The sequence below is a fragment of the Cryptotermes secundus genome, unplaced genomic scaffold, assembly GCF_002891405.2.
Source record: "Cryptotermes secundus unplaced genomic scaffold, Csec_1.0 scaffold152, whole genome shotgun sequence".
NCBI classification, from domain to species: domain Eukaryota; kingdom Metazoa; phylum Arthropoda; class Insecta; order Blattodea; family Kalotermitidae; genus Cryptotermes; species Cryptotermes secundus.
This window is the reverse complement of record NW_019720705.1, coordinates 391,142-410,633: the sequence shown is the minus strand read 5'-3', so window position 1 is coordinate 410,633 and position 19,492 is coordinate 391,142. Positions and strand designations below refer to the sequence as shown.

The 19,492-nt window shown below is 40.0% G+C and overlaps 1 protein-coding gene across 1 annotated transcript in view; it reads left to right on the top strand.

Annotated features, from left to right (window-relative positions):
• Positions 1–4,259, top strand: part of LOC111871519 (putative protein TPRXL) — a 5,435-nt gene extending 1,176 nt beyond the window's left edge. The window contains exon 2 of the mRNA XM_023864687.1: positions 2,906–4,259. Coding sequence (XP_023720455.1) covers positions 2,906–3,967 — 1,062 coding nt within the window. The 3' untranslated portion in view covers positions 3,968–4,259. The remainder of the gene's footprint in view (positions 1–2,905) is intronic.
• The last annotated feature ends 15,233 nt before the right edge of the window (positions 4,260–19,492 follow it).

The window sequence follows — 19,492 nt, the reverse complement described above, 5'->3', positions numbered from 1 at the left end:
ATATTCAAAGATAGTACTTAACTAGTCATTCAGTAATGCAACATGCAAACGGTTTGTTCAGCACATACAGATGTACGGTATTTCACTTTTTAAAATAAATTACCCAAATCAGCAAATGCAGACTTTGGGATTCCCACAATGACTCAGAGGACCTATTCGTTCTACATATAAAAGAAAACTAGGTGATTTTAGTCCGCAAGCGAACTATATCGACCGAGCGACCGCCGCTTGTCGGCGAAGTTTGTCTAGAAAACCGAAATTAACGGCTGTGGGGATTTGTTGCGCTGACAACGCGACACCCTCTATCCGCAAAATTATGCATATAAAACCGTATAAAAATTATAAAGTTATAGATGTTTTAGTGTAAGTCATCAACAGTTATGAGCAGTACCTTCATAAATGCTGTTGTAAATTTTCGTTTCTCTATTTTTACAAAGGGCATTACAGAAATTTATCTAACATGAGATTTAACGTTCTCACAGCGGCCATTGTGAAGAGGATTATTTTAAGGATATGATGCCACGTGGTCTAAAAGAATTACTCTTCTATCCTGAAGATGGAAGCAACATGTTAGTCCAAAACATTGGTAACACTATACCGGACTGAATATCCAAACAGAGGGTAACTTTATTTCAGGAAAATATTTGTGTGAAAAATTCTATATTATAATCGAAAATTGAACAAAACTGTGTATTAATATTGAATTATAAACGTACCACTATTGAAAACTTTTCCCAATAAGTGGAATAGCACATACGAGTAGCTTGCATGCAAATTCCTACAAAGCATGTCCTTTAGCCCTTTTGTAGACTGCCTTGACAAAATCTAAAGTGTGCATATGTCATGATATAAAATAAAACGATATTACGCAACAAAGCTATTTCACTTATTAACTAACATCCAATTTACTGTAATTGTTAATGTACTACAGTCATTACAAAGGCTTACAGTGAACCTCGACCCACATTCTCAAGCAATCGAGAAATTCCCTGTGTTCTGTTGGACCCGAAGTTTCTCAACCTCAAGCCACACAATCCTCTCCCGAGTCACATGACTCAAGTCACAAATTCTTATTCTATTTATTTATAATCCAATGATGCGACACAAACGCCGTAATTCCAAATTTCTCTGAATGAGTAACAACATGGCGTATGCACGAACTTATGATGTGAGAGCAACATTAGCAGTAATTAATTTAGGATCAAGGAAGGGTGTTTTATGATAGGTTCTGGAGGTTTTGGTGAGCTAATGTTTCTTTTCTTCTAAATAAAACAAGAACATGGACGTCATCCCAAAATTTTCCGTGGTTTTCAGTTTCATGTCGGAAACTAATGAATTAATTGAACTACGAGTATACTCGTAAATGTGAAATTCCTTACCCAGATAAATTATAAATGTATCCATAATTTCCAAGTAGGGTCAAGAATGTTCTATTCTCCACGCCGTCCAAACCGGTTCCGAGGTCCACTCAACCTCCTATCCAAAGGGTACCGGGGCTCTTTCACCAGAGGTAAAGCGGCCGGGGCGTGAAGCTGACCACTCACCTCAAACTAGTGCCGAGGTCAAGAAAATGTGATGTATGCATCCACTCCACCATTCGCCTTCATAGCGTATTGCTTAATTAGTTAAGCACAGGGACAACTATATTACAATTTATCCACTATTTATGTACGGAGTAATATTTATAACATATAATATGGCGGCTGTGCGTAATTTTAGAGACCACAGCTTCACACCTCAGAAAACAGTAGCGTCCACTCAATGCATTTATTTCATTAGAATGTGAATTTCTTCAGATAAATTGTACACTGGACCGTCCAGATGGGAATAGCCTTGACACAGCCATTTACGTGTATGTTACTGGTTCTGGGAGAAGAAACACAGTAACAATATACACTCGTTAGATGCGTCAGAACGCAAAGGTAGCATAGACTTATATATTATATATTCGACTCAGCATATTCTATGATTCGAATAAAATACAACGTATAGGTTTATGATTCTTTCGGTTTACACGGCAGTAATATTTAAGATTGTGGTATTCTGGATTGTGACAGCGTGTAGTCTTATAAATAGACACGAATGTTTTGGAAGAAAATACTTCTTCCATTGTCAGGGTCAAAATGACTAGGATGAGGAAACTGTTATTTTATGTATCATGTACTAAAGAACGCCACCTCACCGTCCTCTCAAGAGGAGGAGAGGACAAGACTACACGGTGTCGCAACCCAGAAGACTACAATCACAACATGCCAGAAGATATTTTTCTTTATAGCCACCACTGTAAGACTCTCTAACCTCGCAGTAATTTCCTTGAGGAGAACAGTCATTATTTTCATGAAAATGAAAAATACTAATTTAGAATAATTTCCTGTAACCCGTAGTTTGTGTTTCTACATTGTTGGCTGGATTGGCTTGTAAGTTGAAACGGGGCCTCTAGCTCATCTTAAATACTTCACTGGTTTTATGGACGTTCTTGCTCATACAGAATATCCCTTTAAAGACAACCACTTTCTTCCGTAAGATTGCCTATTCATGGTACGACGCACTTTGAAAATGTTTTAGACGGATCTAACCTAGAACACAGGCCGCGCCATAGCTCAAGCGGTTAGTCGCTGGCTTCCCACCGCGGTGGCCCAGGTTCGATCCCTGGTCTGGTCAAGTGAGATTTGTGGTGGACAAAGTGGCGCTGGGGAAGGTTTTCTCCGAGTAATCGGTTTCCCCTGCCAATCATCATTCCACCAAATTCTCCATCATCATAATCACTCGGGGCAGGCTACAATAGGCCAATCAGTGGCCGCCGTGCCAGCTGAACTCCAACCTCCACTAAACGAAACCTAGAATATTTCCCTTTAGTACTCTTGCGGTGTTACTGATGAACTGCCTATGTTTCTGATGTTTACAGGATGAATTTCTGGTGTTCCTGGTTGTAGTGAAATGTTGGATTGTCCTCGTGGACGGACAGGATGACTACGTCACTGCCAGTACGAGTAATATGCAAGGCGTCTCTACTTTGTTACAATCAACAAACCTTACAGTCTCTACAAACATTCTGAGAAACTACTCATCAAATCTAGAAGAAGCTGAGGAGTCAAACGATCACATTTCTGGAACAGCTGTAATCTCAATGTCGACCGAGTCACCCAATGAACAAGAACTGACACACCAAGGAAGAACACGTGAAGGGTCTGAGTTCGGAAGTACCACACTGTTTATTACAGACTATAAAGATTCAGAGACATTTAACGTATTGTCAGAACCAACCGAAACTGGTAATAGTGTATTGGAAACAAGCACAGGTGTTCGAATAGAAACAGACTCGGTTACTAGCGCAGTGTCTGTTAGAGAAACAATGACAGGCCTGCCAACTTCAGTGGCACCATTTTCAACAATTTCGAAAGTTACAGAGACGAACAAAGCACCAAGTGACCGCCTGGAGACAGAATCCACTGTAACTTCAGAATCCGAAGCACATACAGCAGAACAATTCTCGGTCACAGAGCCGGACTCTACCGTTCCAATTTATCCAGATTTCCCAGATTTTAATGATGTTTCTTCAACTACAGAAGGCCCAATGTTTACATTTACGATTCCTTCGACTTCATTCGGAAAGCATGCTCCTTCAAACTATCACTGTATCGGCCCCGGCCGCTTCCCAGCGAGACTAAGTTGTACTGAGTACCATATATGCCGTCTTGTGGGTATTTGGTTCGTACATTTCAAACAAAACTGTCACTTCGGGCTTCAGTTCAGCCTTCGATTTCGATTCTGTGTTCCTAGCTATTTATCTGATTGCAAAATAGACCCATACTTAGCAAATGTTCGTAGGAAAGCTGGTGCACGTAGTGAACAGGATGACATCACATCAAGCGAGTTTGAAGATGAGAGTGAAGGAGGTAGAACTAGGGAAGTATCAAGGAGAAATTTATGGTTTCCTCTCTTGAAAGAGGGAAGAGCCTTGTATTAAAAAGTACGTCAGAAGCACTCGTAGTAAGGTTAGCGTTCCTTCCTGTATAAGACAAAAAGAAAAATGGCAACAAACTCAATACTGTCGGGTGCAAGGAACTAATTTATAACTTCCTTTGTTGTTACTTTCGCATTGCAAAAGGAAAAGTGGCAATGTGAAAGAACACTCCCTGTAACATCTTAGATTTAGTCTGATTAAAGTGTCAGCATTTCAGATATGGCGACTGCAGTCATGTAGAAGGAAATATGGAACATGTAAATTTACTAAACCTGAATAAACAATTTTAATTGTGGTTCTCGATTCATTAGAATATAAAAAGAAGCAACAGACTCCATAATCAAACTCAAATTCTAAATGTGATTTAAGGATTCAAAGGCATGAAAATTCATATTATGGCCTCCTGGTTATAATAGCCTATCATTAGGTGGTTTCCAACGTTTAGGAGGAATATGCTGCCTCCATCATCAGGTCATAAGTGAAAATTTTTACTGTATGATCTTCGAAACGTTTGGTGTATACGTACATAAATATTAAATAAACAAAATAAAAACAAATATCTGCTCGTGTTTAGTAGGTATGTGTTTATATTTTAGTACTAACTTAGATTGGTTAATTATTTAATATTTTAACTATAAAAGAACACAACAACGGTCTACGGGCAGAAAGAAATTTGTTACCAAAAATCATAGAGAGTTTAGAGGGTTATAATATATGTTACGAATATTATCTTAGCCAATTTATGTCTGAAATTGATCTAATTGCGTTTAAAAATTTAGTTCATAGTTCGCAGAGAAGAAGTTGCTTCCCCATTACAAAGAATAAATGAAGGGACCTCCTCTCTTTTGATAGTTAGCTAGTAGGCTCCAGTCCTGTCTTCAAACCATGGCAGCAGATGATGTCTAATTTTTATAAGACAAGTAAGCTGTACCATTAAAATTCCTCCGTGGCCGTTAGTCCACAAGCGAACTATACCGACCGAGCGACCGTCGCTTGTCGGCGAAGTTAATGTCAACTTTTGCCGATAGGGGGTGTCGCGTGGTCAGCGCAACGGATACCCACGGCCGTTAATCTCGGTTTACTAAACCGGATGCCATTGAAATAGCTTCATTAAATAAGTTCACAGCCAGAATATGAAGTAAGATTCGGGGTTCCTGTGGCGGTGACTACTCTGGTTGGGACATTATGCCATGTAGCCTGGTAGCACGTGAAGGGTAGAATATGGAGGCAGCAGGTTCCTCCGAAACGTTAGTAATACCCTATCAGACTATAGGGAAATATTGAAAACATGAAACTCTTAAGTAAAATAAGCATTATACTTTGAACATTGTCATGAAATCCGCCTCAGAATGTATTCCTTCAGAAGCTTTTTCGGTGTGAATAAAATATAGGAGGATACTTTTTGTGCATTTTTACACTGTCTGTACGTCACAGACACGCAGGAAGCAGAGCGTTTGTGTTATTCAGTAACTCAAAGTCAAACTGGCATATCAGGCAAACCGACACATTTATAAACCTGGCGCTCTCATATACATTAGTAGTTTCAGTGGCTCCATTCATTCTGAGGATGCAGACAGATGCCGCTCACTTCTCTATTTATATGAAGGCTATGTAAACCTCATAACTTGCGGGCAAGCTGTCCACAAGGCATACAGTGATCCCGTAACTGGTATGTCTCAACCCAGCACTTCAGCTGTGGGAAACTTGGAAAACACCAGACCGCGTATCATATCCAGCTCTCGGCAGTTTCCCTCTGCTTTGCGATGTTATTAATTCTAAATTAATTCATTGGTAAGATATCTAATTTCCACATGCCTGCAACTCTTGAAAGTTACGTGTGAGTTGCGACATTTTTCATTGATTATTTGAGATCTATATCCACGAACTTCTGTGACAGCTGACAAGAGCGCGTAATATCGGTGGAACGACCGTTACTTCCGAGTTGCTGATTTATAGTCGGGATGTACCTGCTTCTAATCTCGGGCGAGATACCGATTATCCTGTCAGAGGACCTGTGGTCTAGTGATCAAAGTTCCTGGTTACAGATCCAGAGGTCCCGGGTTCGATTCCCGGCGCTACCAGATTTTCTGAGGAATAGTGTGTCTGGAACGGGGTTCACTCAGCCTTGTGAGGATAATTGAGGAGCTATTTTAAGGGAATAGCGGCTCCGGTTTAGAAAACCGAGATTAACGGCCTTGGGGATCCGTTGCGCTGAACGCGCGACACTCTCTATCCACAAAAGTTGACAATAACTTCGCCACTCGGTATAGTTCGCGGCTATTATTTGTCAATAGGGCTGTACTCCATGAGTTAGTGTTCAATGTCTGAATAAAAAAGAGATATACAAATTTTTTAAGGCTGTCTTCATCAATTTTTCTGGAAATGTGACAATTTACGTGTTATAAATATTGTATTTTTTAGTCTGTTTACGTCCTTAATTTTGATGTTCATGAACTGTTGTTGCAATTCCATTTTTTATTTCTAGTGGGGTGGGACTAAGTCCCTTGTACTGCGGCCACTTCTGGCCTATTGAACCAGCCCCAGATTATAGGTGAGGGTGATTGGTGAAATGAAGATTGGCAGGGGAAACCGAAGTACTAGGAGAAAACCTGCCCTAGTGCCACTTCGTCCACCACAAATCCCACTTGACCAGAACAGGGATCGAACCCGAGCCGCCGCAGTGGGAAGCCAGCGACTAACGCATAATTTTGACTTACTTATATGAATGGTAATTCGTTAGGCGCCTCGGAATTCAGGCGGTGCAAAACTCTTCTTGTCATTTTCACGAGGAAATGTAACGCAGGAATCTCTTATGTTGCGTACAGGTTCTCACACAGATTTATCTTGGAAACGTCCCTGTAATTTCTAATTAAGGAAGTGGATATGGCTTTAAAAAGTAAAGCTATCCCTGTAACAGGCCATGAAGGCCCCTAGGGTTGTGAGACGTTGAGGGTCCCACATGATCTAGAAAATCGGCTCAAAGTTTGCGGTAAGGTTGTCAGCCTTACGCGCCAGCCGCGCTTTATTCCCCAGGAAATTATTAATTAATTCCTGGTACTCATTTCTGTTAGAGGCTGAATCGATCCCAGGGCCATAGTGCGGCCCGAAGGATTAGGCCAATTGAAAGGAATTAAATGACCTCATAGGGACTTGAACTCGCGACCTTCCGGCCTGTAACATTGTGCCTCAACCAACTACGCTACCGCGTGCCCCAGGATATGGTTTTAGAAAATTTAAAAATTTAAGGTAAACTTCAAAAGAACTTGTAAAATTTTGTGTTTAAGGGAAAGCTACCAAGACCTGGATCCACTGTCTGCGAAATCTAAAATGCCAGTCTTGAAGACGCTTGCATGAGCTCTGCGTCCACGTTTCAGAATTCAAGACTAGATGCTAAAGAAAGTGGCATAAAATTCTCAAGAAATCATTGATCTATTTAGATTAATCTATTCTGAGCTATGTTTAAACATTTGAATCCTGTTGGTCAATACCCGAAAGAATATGTCGTTTTTCTCAACGGATATGCGGCACCTGTTTCGGATAAAATCCTGGCCTGATCGCGCTCCGCGTTCGCTCATCTGGGGTGACTTACAAGACCTAGCTCTCATGTCAGCAACGCTCCAAGAGCAGGGTCGTGCCCCGAGCGTGAAAATTTAGAGTGAAATGTCATTATTTCAGCCAAAGGAGCAACGTAATTATTTTCAAGTCGAAATGCTGACACATGCTGCGAACAACGCGATAAATGAGTATAAACAGGATATTTATTAATGCAATAAATCATCTTAATAATATCTATTCAGATAATATAAACGATAAATTTAGAGTAAATTTCAGGCAGGCGCAGTATTATGCTTTTCATTTCGTGAAATGTATCCGATATTCGAAAAAAGTGGCAAATAAAATTTCATAATATAATCAGATTTATATTTTATGCTGCGTAAATATACAATTTCATACGATGTACAGTTTTCCGGAAAATCAATGACGCTCGTTTTATAAGCGCCATGTAAAGTAATGCTTATATTATGCTGATAGCAACAAAAATCGTGAAGCTGACCACTCATTTCCATCTAGTGCCGAGGTAAAGAAGGCTGGAGCTGTACCTCCACTCCCCCATATATCTTCATGGCACTAATTAAATACAGGAACAATTTTACCTTTTTCACCAACCAAATTAAATTGCCGGTTCCCTTAACCGGACTCAGAACAAAGCATATATATGCTTTAAGTTGTATTAACTGAAGAACTTCATTCTCTGAAACAATAAAAGCCATCAAATAGGTCCAAATTCCTTACTTGAGGGGCTTTTTCCTTGTTACCTGTGTCCTTCCTATTTCATTGCATAGCCTGTAACATTTTGTGCAGTAGGACTGTGGAGTGCTGTCAGTGCACTTTTAAGGAAAAATACACTCTCCGGCTGGTGGGTGGCAGTTAACGCTGTGTTAAACACTCCTCGCAGAAGAAGGCACACAAAACAGGGACTATCTACAACCCAGGACGGTGGCGCCGACGGCAGTGTTTAGGTTTCGAGTCTTCTTCATGTAATTGTAACAATAAATACGTTCATGTGTCTTCCTTATTGTCAGCAACTGTGGGGTTACCATTAGCAGCTGTCAATCACACACACTGCACACAGACTGCACAGCAAAAGTGGCTTAAATATCAAGCCATTCTCAAAACTGTGATGTCAGTACTCTTACGGATATCACGAGGGTACCTTGCTCTCTGTGTGTCTGCATGTGTATCATCTTGTCGTTGATAGGCAACGGCTCGATAAACTTGTTCCCACGGAAACGAATACACACGCGACAATAGAAGAACTGTTGGGCGCGTAGTTTTCTTTGATTTTTCCAGAACTTCTTGTATAATATTTCTTTCTGTATTCTTTGTTTCTTTTGTTTCTAATTCCCTTAAAACTGTTTTTCTTTCAAGTGGAAACAAATAGCGCTATAAATTCTTGATATGATTTATGGTAATAGTTTTTCGAAAAACATTGGCTTTGAATTCGGTTGATGTGACTGTTTTGTAGAATGTGTGTCAGCTATGAGAAAACTATCATTTAGCTTCCAGTTTGACATCAGTAGCTATCGTAGCTCGGAATGTAAAGTTTTGTGCAAAGAAAAATTGCATATATTAACATTAAAGCGTATAATTCTCTTATTTTACTGAATATCCTCCCTTATTTTCCCGGAGATACCATTAGATTTATTTAGGGAGATGTGATCCATATATAACTCAAATTTAATCAAAATCGTTTAAGCCGTTTGAGAAACTATCATTATTTTGTGTTCTGGGAACCATATGAAAGGCTCCTATTTTTGGAATTGGGATATATTAAATATGAAAAAATATCCATACAACGGTTGAGGCAATAGCGGGGAACACATTCATCCAACCATCCACCCACCCATACATACATACATATATACATACATACATATATACATAGATACATACATACATATACACATACACACATACATATATGACGCACACATATAGACTGACGGACTACGAAAAATCACGTCCATGCAGTCATTGGGCTCAAAATCTGTAAATCCGTCAAAATGTTCATATCGATAGTTCACACCATCAGAGCACTCCCTGTGTATACCACTTGTATGAAAAAGCAAAGAAACGAACAGACTGGATTCGAGGTAACGCTCTAGATTTGTATTCGGGAGATGCTAGTTTCGAATCTTGACTGGGACACCGCCTATCCTCAATGAGGCTTTACATGGGTTTTCTTAGTTCCTCCAGGCCTATGCTTGAATGGTACCACGATTAGGCCACGGTCCCTTCCTTTCATATTCTTACCAATTTAATATCATTCATCTATCAACCTACTTTACGTTCTCGAAACGGATAGCATCGTTATATAACGTAAAGGAATACGTTAAAAAAAACATGTATCCACATCCCGGGTGTAATTTGAGTGCTTTGGAACTTCAAGAGCATAATATTGCGTTGCCGCTCTGATAGGCCACGACTCAAGCTACGTGACTGGCACAGTGCTATAAAAATTAAGACCTAAAGTTTGTGATGGTTATATATTGTAGCGTCTAGTACCGTTGCTATGCAACGATCGCGAGAAGGACCATGCGTTGCTTGATAGCGGCCGGTAAACACGTCAACGATATCGGGGTTATCACTAGACAACCGCCCATAACAATAGAAAAATTGTTGAAGGCTGTGATATCTGTTGGGTCCACCCCAAGTCTGTATAGCGAGTACCTCAGGTCGGCTGACTGAGCTCAGTTGCGGAATATTAGCCTAACAGTAACGACATGAGCTCGGGAAGCTGAAGAATCTCCATTGTTAGAATCCGCTGCTAATGAACGGCTGTTGGAGACACAGAAGGCTGGGAAAAGGCTTAGTGTGTAGTGATTTGTAAAATGTTGAAATCATCGATAGAGCTGATATTACTCGTAGTTCCGAGTGCTGTGTAAAAGTGGTCAATAAATCCATTTCACGAATCTAAACCCCGTCTATAGTCACTCATAAATACATGACAATATTAATAAAATTATCGAGTTTTTTAGCATTATTCATGGACCTGTTTTTATTTAAAAACAACGTTTTGGAGACTGAACTCTATCCCCTTCTTCATACAAAAGTCTAAGGAGCTGGGCCTAGCTGATCCCCTCTCCTGACCGGAGATATGGACTAACTCTATCGATTGTGTCCAACTGATTAGGCCTCTGCCTGAGACAGAGACAGAATCCAGTCCCCGAAATGTTTTAAAATAAGAACAGGACAATGGAAGATGTCCAAAACTCAATAATTTAATGCTATAATACGCTATTTTAGACACGAATGAACCTCTACATTTACTGTAACTGAATTTGAAAAAAAGAAAGAATATGACAGTTACAGTCATACTAGATTAAGTTCCGAATACAAGCCTTTCTGGATGCAAAATCAACTCTAAACACTGCAGTTCATATCACTTGACAGCCGTCTCAATTAATGGCAAACCTCATTATATTTCCATCAGCTCGACACGTTCCTGTCCTAGGAATATTTCAAGGGAATACATTCACAGTTATCAAAAAGCTGTTATATTTATTACCTTTCAGATACGTGAATTTAGTTAAAAATAATATTTAGCTCTTCTATAGGTAATTAGATCCATATTGTCAGGCGTTAGAGTGACGATAGACGGGTTTCGATTGAGAACTTAATTTATTGGACACTTTTACAGCTCGTGACTACAATTCACACATAACTATCACACAGGGTCTATTGTTCTGAGAGACGTTGTTAGGTAGCGACTTCCAACTGCTGATGTTCCTCTGCTTCTGGGCTCATGTCCTTACAGCACGGCGACCGTCTCACGCCTCTCTTATGCTCTGACTGTTGTCTCCAACTGTTACTTCCTTCAGCTGCTAGCTCCCGGACTGGACTGACATCCAGCCGTTGCCATCCTGCTTTGGCTGTCAATTCCCGACTGGCTTCCGAGCAAAACTAACCGGCTTCCAACTGCCGAAGCCTCGGCATGGACAACGTAGAAAACACCGCTTTCAGAATTTTCTCCATTGTTGCATGGGCACTTTGCTTAGAGATAGCACTGGTATTGTTGTGTGCTTACAGGGCTGTTGCCTAGAAATGGTTGTATCTCCTGGCTCCACAGTTCCTGGTTTGAGAAATATGGCACAATACAAAAAAAAATATTTGAGCAAATATTCTTAATATGCATTACGTATTTTAGCCTACTTTCATAAAGTAGGCTTATGCGATCTTCTTCCTCTTTGTGTACTTGTGTGTCTGTGTACCCCCTTTATCAACATCTGAATGCCTCAACAGGTCTTTATAAAATATGGTGTGTACATCATGGCACCTGAGCCCATCTCAACGGCATACTTCATAAATACCTGCCATCAGTATGTGTGTCAGTATATGTATGTTGCTAGGCAACGGTTAGTTAGAAATGTTATTGCGGCAAAGAATATACTCTCAAAAAATAAAAAAAATTGTTGGACGCACTGTTTCCTAGGCGGTACATGCTTATCAAAGGAAAGTAGGGAATTAGTTCTTCCCACAATTTCTTGTTTAAATACAATTTCGATATGGTTGTAGTCTGGGGCACGTAGTAGAATAATTGGCTGAGACAGTATGCTATAAGCCTAAACGTTATGAGTTCATTTTCTGATGAGGTCATTAGATTTTTCAATTGACCTAATCCTTCCAGCCGCACTATGGCCCTGGGTTCGTGTCGGCTTCTAACAGAAATGAGTACCAGGAAACTTCCTGGGGGCGAAGGGAGGCCCAGCGCGTAAGGCTGACAACCTTACCATCATTTGCTAGATTATTTTCTAGAAAATGTTGGAACCTCGACGTCTCACAACCATGATCCTCCACGGCCGGTTACCTTTCACGACAATAGTCTTTATAATTATACATGCAATATTATATATTTATATATATTAGTCTACGATTTTATTCATAAGTGAGAATTTCGAATGTTTTCCTACTTTTGTTTGCACTTTCTTTCATTTTGATACACAGTGTCATGGCAACGTGCATCCATTTTATGCGCTGTGTCGGTTCTATTTGGCTGCGCTGTGGCGTGGCTGATGAACTGAACAATGAGAAACCTTCATATTTTTTTTCAGGAATATCTCGGTTTTACTAGTTCCTCCTGTTTATCGCTTGCTTTACAAATAAGAGCTTTATCTGTAACATGTGGGTGCAATGTAATCTCTGATGTATATGTGAAGTAAACAGATCAGTGAAACTAAATGGAAGCCAGTGGGTTGTATGAGCTAGTACAAATGGGTACAGTGTTACTGCTTTAACGAAAATACACTTCAAAGCAAATGTTCGCAATTCCAATATAAATTGCTGACAAATAAACTTCATGAATTCCGAAATGCTTACTGTAGTTTGGTTGAATTAATTCTTAGAACACAAAGTCGGCACTGTGCAAGCGGAACATCTATTCGGATAGACGTATGGGCAGGCCAAGAAGATAAAAATGGACATCGAAACAACACAATAATAATAATAATACACATTAGAACTAGTGAATTATGGGGCTACATCTAAGCAGAAAAGTTAATAGGCATATATAACAATTGTCAAGAAACCAATAAATTTAATAATAGAGTATAAATTTAAAGCCTTTTGGCTAGAAATTCATTAGGAGAATCTGTTACCTAAATGAAAGACTTTTCTTAATTTGAACTTAAAATATTTTACATATTTTATAAGATTACATGTAAAACTTCTAATACTAGCTCGAATACTATTCTTGAAAACTCCTGAATTTGGCGAGAAAGGAAACCGAACCAGATGTTAACGATGTTGTAGAACATGTTTTTGTGTTTTAATATATTATCACGTGTAGCCTATGTAACACGACAAGTAAATTCACGAGGGTCTCGGATTTGGCGAATGCATTTATTGGACAATCTCTTCTACGCTCACACGTACAATTTTTCACAACTATCACAATTATATCTTCTGCTATAGTCGAAGCCAAACTGAAGACTGACTACTGACTACTGACTACTAATGACTGGTCAACGTCAAGGTCAGAGTCAAAGTCACATTGCGACTGACAGTCGGTCAGTCAGTAAATCCTAGTATCGAGCACAATATGGGGCTCATGACCAGATATTAATTATTATCGTTTGACAGCTACGGTTTTGTTTTTGTGGGGCACCCTCTCTGACGAGAGGACGGGTCTATCTTTTGTTTATGCTGCTGGTCCTTGCCAGCGCAGTCTTTCTCGAGTCCGATTCCCTTGGGACTCGCGACCATATTTTACTGTCGCAGTTTTGAGACTTCCATTTTCGTCGCCTCCTACGACTCGCGGGGTCAAGGTGGAGGTATTCGACCCCGCCTCCAGACGGGTTTTGCAGTCTTTCAAATCAAAGTCAAAGGCACATTGCGACTGACGGTCGGTCAGTCTTGGTGTCGAGCCCCATCTGGGGCTCAATACCAGTTATTAAATATTACCGTTTGACAGTTACGGTCTTATTTTTGTGCGGTGCCCTCTCTGAGGAGAGGATGGGTCTGTCTTTTGCATATGCTGCTGGTCTTGCCAGCACAGTCCTTCTTGGGTCCGAGTCCCTTGGGACTCGCGACCGTATTTTACTGTCTGAGATTTGAGACTTCCCGTTTAGTCGCCTCTTACGACTCGCAGGGTCACGGCGGAGGTATTCGACCCCGCCTCCACACGGGGGGGGGACACGCTGCAGTCTTTCTCTGTGAAGCTGGACTTCTATAACCTGCTCTCGGACGGAATATTGAACGTCGTCCAAGTCAAAGTCACATTGCGACTGACGGTCAGTCAGTCAGTAAGTCTTGGTGTCAAGCTGTTTTGTCCCCTGGTAGTATTCGTTTCCATGGATATCCTTTTCATTTCCGGGAAACGCGTTTTTTGTTTCAGCGTTTCCTAGGCAACGCCCTGCTGGAATTCCGTTCCCACTGAAGTATACATGCTTCTCGCAGTCGTTGCCTATCAGTGGACGTGTCTTCTGTCCTTTTTGACGGCATGTCACAATATACTTAATTCTAACACCGGCAATGATTTCAGTAATTAAATCTAAAATATTTATTATAAGTCGGAATAGTGAAGTTAGAATAGACGTTCATGTCTATGCAACGACTGGGTAAACACATTCCTGCGGCAAGAAATACACAAGAAGCACTTAAGTAAGTTCCGTCGTTATGCAACGGCGCTGTAAACACGCCGTCCTTAAAATAGAGACGCCGTGTTTTCTGCGCGGTTCTTGCAAAGTAATTACAAAGAATATTTTCGAAGCTAGTAGTAGTACCCCCGTGTGGCGGCTGGGTCGAATACCTACACCGTGACCCTGGGAGTATTAGGAAGCGACGAAAATGGAAATCTCAAATCTGAGAGAGTAAAATATGGTCGCGAATTCCAAGGGACTCAGACCCGAGAAAGACTGCACAGGCAAGGACCAGCAGCATACACAAAAGGCAGACCCGTCCTCTCGTCAGAGAGGGCGCCCCACAAAAACAAGACCGTAAATGCCAAACAGTACAAAATATCTGACTTTGACTTTGACTAGTAGTAGTAACATAGAATTTATTCGACTTTGGAGACGTCAGCCTGCCGGGATATGAGCTTGGGAGCAGAAGAATTGAACTGAGTTGAATCTTAGGAATCAGCAGTTGCGGAATAATAGCAAGAGAAAATTGGGCTGTGGAAAAAAGATTTCATATGTTACTTGAAGTGACCGTGGGTCTGTTATAAATCCGTTGCCAGGATATGACTAGTGAAGATTGAGCGTGTGTAACTGTGAAGTGTAGTGTGTGTAGAGCAGTGATAGCGCTGTATTGCCTGTAATCTCGAGTAGATTGTATAGGGTGTCAACAAATCTAAACATCCGATCCAGAACCCGTCTTATAAGTCATACACAAACCCTTACACGTAACAGTATGATTATAATAACTCAGGGGTGAATATAGATACGTGTCGCTGAAGTAGCTACTAAGCAATGGTCGCCTCATTAGCAACTAAATGGGAAAGATCCAGTAAACTCAACTAAAGCTCTGTCATATTTTGGGTAATATTAAATTTCAAGTTACAGCGGCACTTTTTTTAAAATATTTTTGAAATCTATAAGAGAAGTTATTCGCAGAGTGGAAACTGTGTTCGAAACCAGTAACAGAGTGTGCGCAATGTGCACAATGGTTTTATATATAAGTAAAAAATTTTCATACCGCTTTCAGTATTATGAAAATTAATAAATGACAAATTATTTGCGAAATGAATAAAATTTTTAAATCAGCACCAGAATATCCATAAACTGAACATATTTTTTAAATCTGTAAATAAAAATTTATCCATACAGTCGATACTGTTCTTGAAATCGATGAATAATTATTCATTTTCGCGAAAGTTGTTGTTACTAAAATCAGTATGTAACAAACTATGACCGCAGTACGTAGTGACCTTGAAATGAATAAGCAGTAAGTTGTACAGGAGCTGCTTACGTCACATCACTCACGTAGCAGCCACTGCTCTTGCAATTATTGAGTAACTAAACGTGTTTATAATTTTTAATGTGTTTTAAATCAGCTATCCGATAGTTCACACTCTCCTTATCACTTTAATATAATGGTCAGTTCACTGAGAAGAGTGTAACTAACTTCTTAAACTTGTTGTCTTGTCCCTAGTATTTACATTGAGACAATAGACACTGCGAAAGGAATAAATCGCGTACTACCGGAATTCATTTTTAATACTGTTCATGTACTACACAGTCCGTCAATAATGAAATAAATTTTTCCTTTTTCTTATATTTTCACTTTCGACACAACAAGTTAAGACAACACCACATGCCGCTAGAAGGGAACAACGTACAAGCAAGGAGCAAAACTTCAAATTGCAGACGTAACAGAACAATTGGCTTATGAATAGAAAAATAAACTGTCGCAATAAAATATATGAAGTGAAGGGTACAGATCAGAACAAGTGGACTACGCCACTTGTGAGGTGTAATAAGAATTTTACAAAATTTAAATTAAATTTTAATAAAAAATTTCAATACACAATTTTAATAGATTTTATTGATTTAAATTAAGTGAACTACAACGTGTGATCAAGTCCCGATGAGGTCATTGGATTTTTTTCAATTGACCTAATCCTTCCAGCCGCACTGTGGCCCTGGGGTCGACTCAGCCTCTAACATAATTGAGTACCAAAAATATTCTTGAAATATTTTGGGGAGTAAAGGGCGACCGGCGCATAAGGCTGACAACGTTGTCGCCATCTGTGAGCCGATTGTCTAGAAAATGTGAGAACCTCAACAGCTGACAGTCCTGTGGGCCTCCACGGCCTGTTACAGGGATACCTTTACTTTTTACTTTTATTTTACAGCGTGTGCTAGTGTAGCGCGTACCAACGGACGTTTTAAACCATGAAGGGTGTAGTCGAATAGGCTACGAATGGACAGTATTGCGGCAGTATAGCAGTTTTAGCATAGTAAGACACCTGTAGACGGCCATTTAGGGCCTAAACATGTTGTTTGGGAAGTGAAAGTGCATGGCAGAAGGAACAATTTGTTGCATTGTTGACGGACTGTGTAGTACAGTAAACAGTATTAGATATAGTAATGCAACAGGATGCTTAAATATAGGATTGTAAATAGTAGTCTTTTTTTTTTTAAGAAAACTAATGATCATATTAGTTATAGACTGAAGCGATGAATACAGAAGTCTGAAATGACGGCTATTCTGCTCTCACAGAGATCGGTGACCACGGAGTGTGTTCTTGACGCAACAGATGTCTCTGCCATTTCAAATTTCAGCTAGCCTCCATTACAATTTTTTATGAACAGGAAGTAATGAACCAGAATTCAGAGCACTGCTCGAACTGAACTGCAATGCACCGGAACGCCGTTCATATTGATACAAATCACATGAGAAGTGATCCAGCTGGTAATAGCACTATTTTATTTTCAGCGTCAAAATGTGTTCACGCAAGAAACTACCCAAAAGAACATAGGTTCTGCTAGATTGCGCAATGTAATATATTCTATCTTCCCTTTCCTAGTAACTCCGTATGCATAGGAGGCATTTGTTTTTCATACAGAAACATTGATCTCCTTCGGGAATCCCTTCCAGACATCAACCTTTCCTTCGCCACTCACACACCCATACCGGGTACAGGAATAGCCTGCCTGAAGAAGTTTGAGTGGTTGTTTCGGAGAAGCAGAATTTGCTCTTTCTACTCAAAGGTCACAGATTTTAAATCACAATTTGTCTCACTTTCAAGAAAGGCCTGTCTTGAAGTTTTCACTAAACCTATGCCTATGGGTGTGTGAAATGGGAGGAAGATACTGAAGCAAAACGCGATTTCCAAGAATATGTCTCATACAAATTACATATTCTCTTGCGGAAGTAAGATATTTAATCCTTTCGCAAGTTTTGGAAGTAAATCGCATTCTTTTGTTGTCAGGGCTCATAGACGAAAACATTTTGTTTTAAATATACTTTAAATAATCTGGGGAAATTTCTGAAAGCTATTTCTTACAGATGAACTCAATTTTTGAAGTTCAGCCTTCGGCAATTTCGAAAAAAGGGCGTCTGTAATAAAAGTTCTTACTTTCTAACTTTCGTTGAGTTCCCTATCACATACAAGAGTACCAGGGAACTTAGATAATCGTAAAAAGGAAACACAAAAAAAAAACAGTTTCCCCTACTCCCTTAGTGAGTCAAATGCACGACAAATTAATTACTGTAATTAATCAATATGTTTACAAATTAAAAAATCTATGGAATAATTACGACATTTCCGGTATATACGTACGGAAAAATATTCTAGAGAAATCTGTCAATGACTTCAGTATCAATCTTATATATCCGATATATGGTTCAATTTTATTTTAAAACTCAAAATATTACAATTTTCTAAACTAGCAATTTCCATAAATTGTACAATTCTATAATTTTTTATTTATGTCCTCTGTATTTATGTGACTGTAGATGGGTTTGGATTGGTAATCGGATTTATTGAACACTTAGGAACGTAACTACATGTAACTCTTAGGCAGCGTCTACACGAGCGCACAAAATGCGTCCCTTGTAATGAACGTCGTGGCGTCCGTTGTAGAAATAAACAAGAGAGGCGAATGCTACGCTTTCTTCTGGCTCCATTGCAGACAAAAAACTACGCACCGCATTCTGCAACTGTGCGATGTCCTCAGTAACGTCCTCAGCAAAGTACGTTAGTTATAACGGACGCATTTTGTGCGCTCGTGTAGACGCTGCCTTAGTGCTATAGCTAATTAATACGCTCTACAGTTCACTATAGCACGCACTTCACCGGTTATCTGGTAACGGCTTCCAAAGCAATAGATCCCTCAGCTTCTGTTCTCGGGGACTCTATCAAATCTCAAAATTAGACTCGGCGTTACTAAGCAATGGCTGACTAAAGTGGAGACTGCTCTACGTCCCACGCCCTCGCCAGGGGCGAATATCCCGGCCTCGGGCTGTCACTGCTTGCCTCTAGGCTCGAAATCCAATCGACTCTCGACTGCCTCAGCAGAGACAGAGTCAGAGTTCAGTTTGTCTTTGGCCCCGAGCCCATTGAGACCAACGACCAGAGAATATTTTTTTTTCAATTGAACCCTTACGGTCACAGTCCTTAAGTTGGGTTTGGGTTTGTAACTCATGAATAGACTTGGTCTTTGTCAAGAGCACGTATCACACATATAGCACGTTGTGGAATATTCTTCCTTTTGCGCTACATACAATTCCTCTGTCAGTGCAGGCTTTACAAAGCAAATCATGCCCATCTTATTTATCTTATGCTACAACGGCAGCTTAATCACTTGAACGGCTGTAAGCTTGACCGCCACCAAATTTAAGCTTCATATATTTTCTATGTCTTGTTTCGCCTTGTCCTATGCTGCGAACATACGTGTATTCACTCTCAAGATTTTGTATGACTTCTGCTTGTTACCTGCACAATTTTGTTATATAATCATATACATATGGAAGGTTGAAACTTGTGTGCAAATCGCGGACCAGTGTGTACCTGGGAAAATTGCC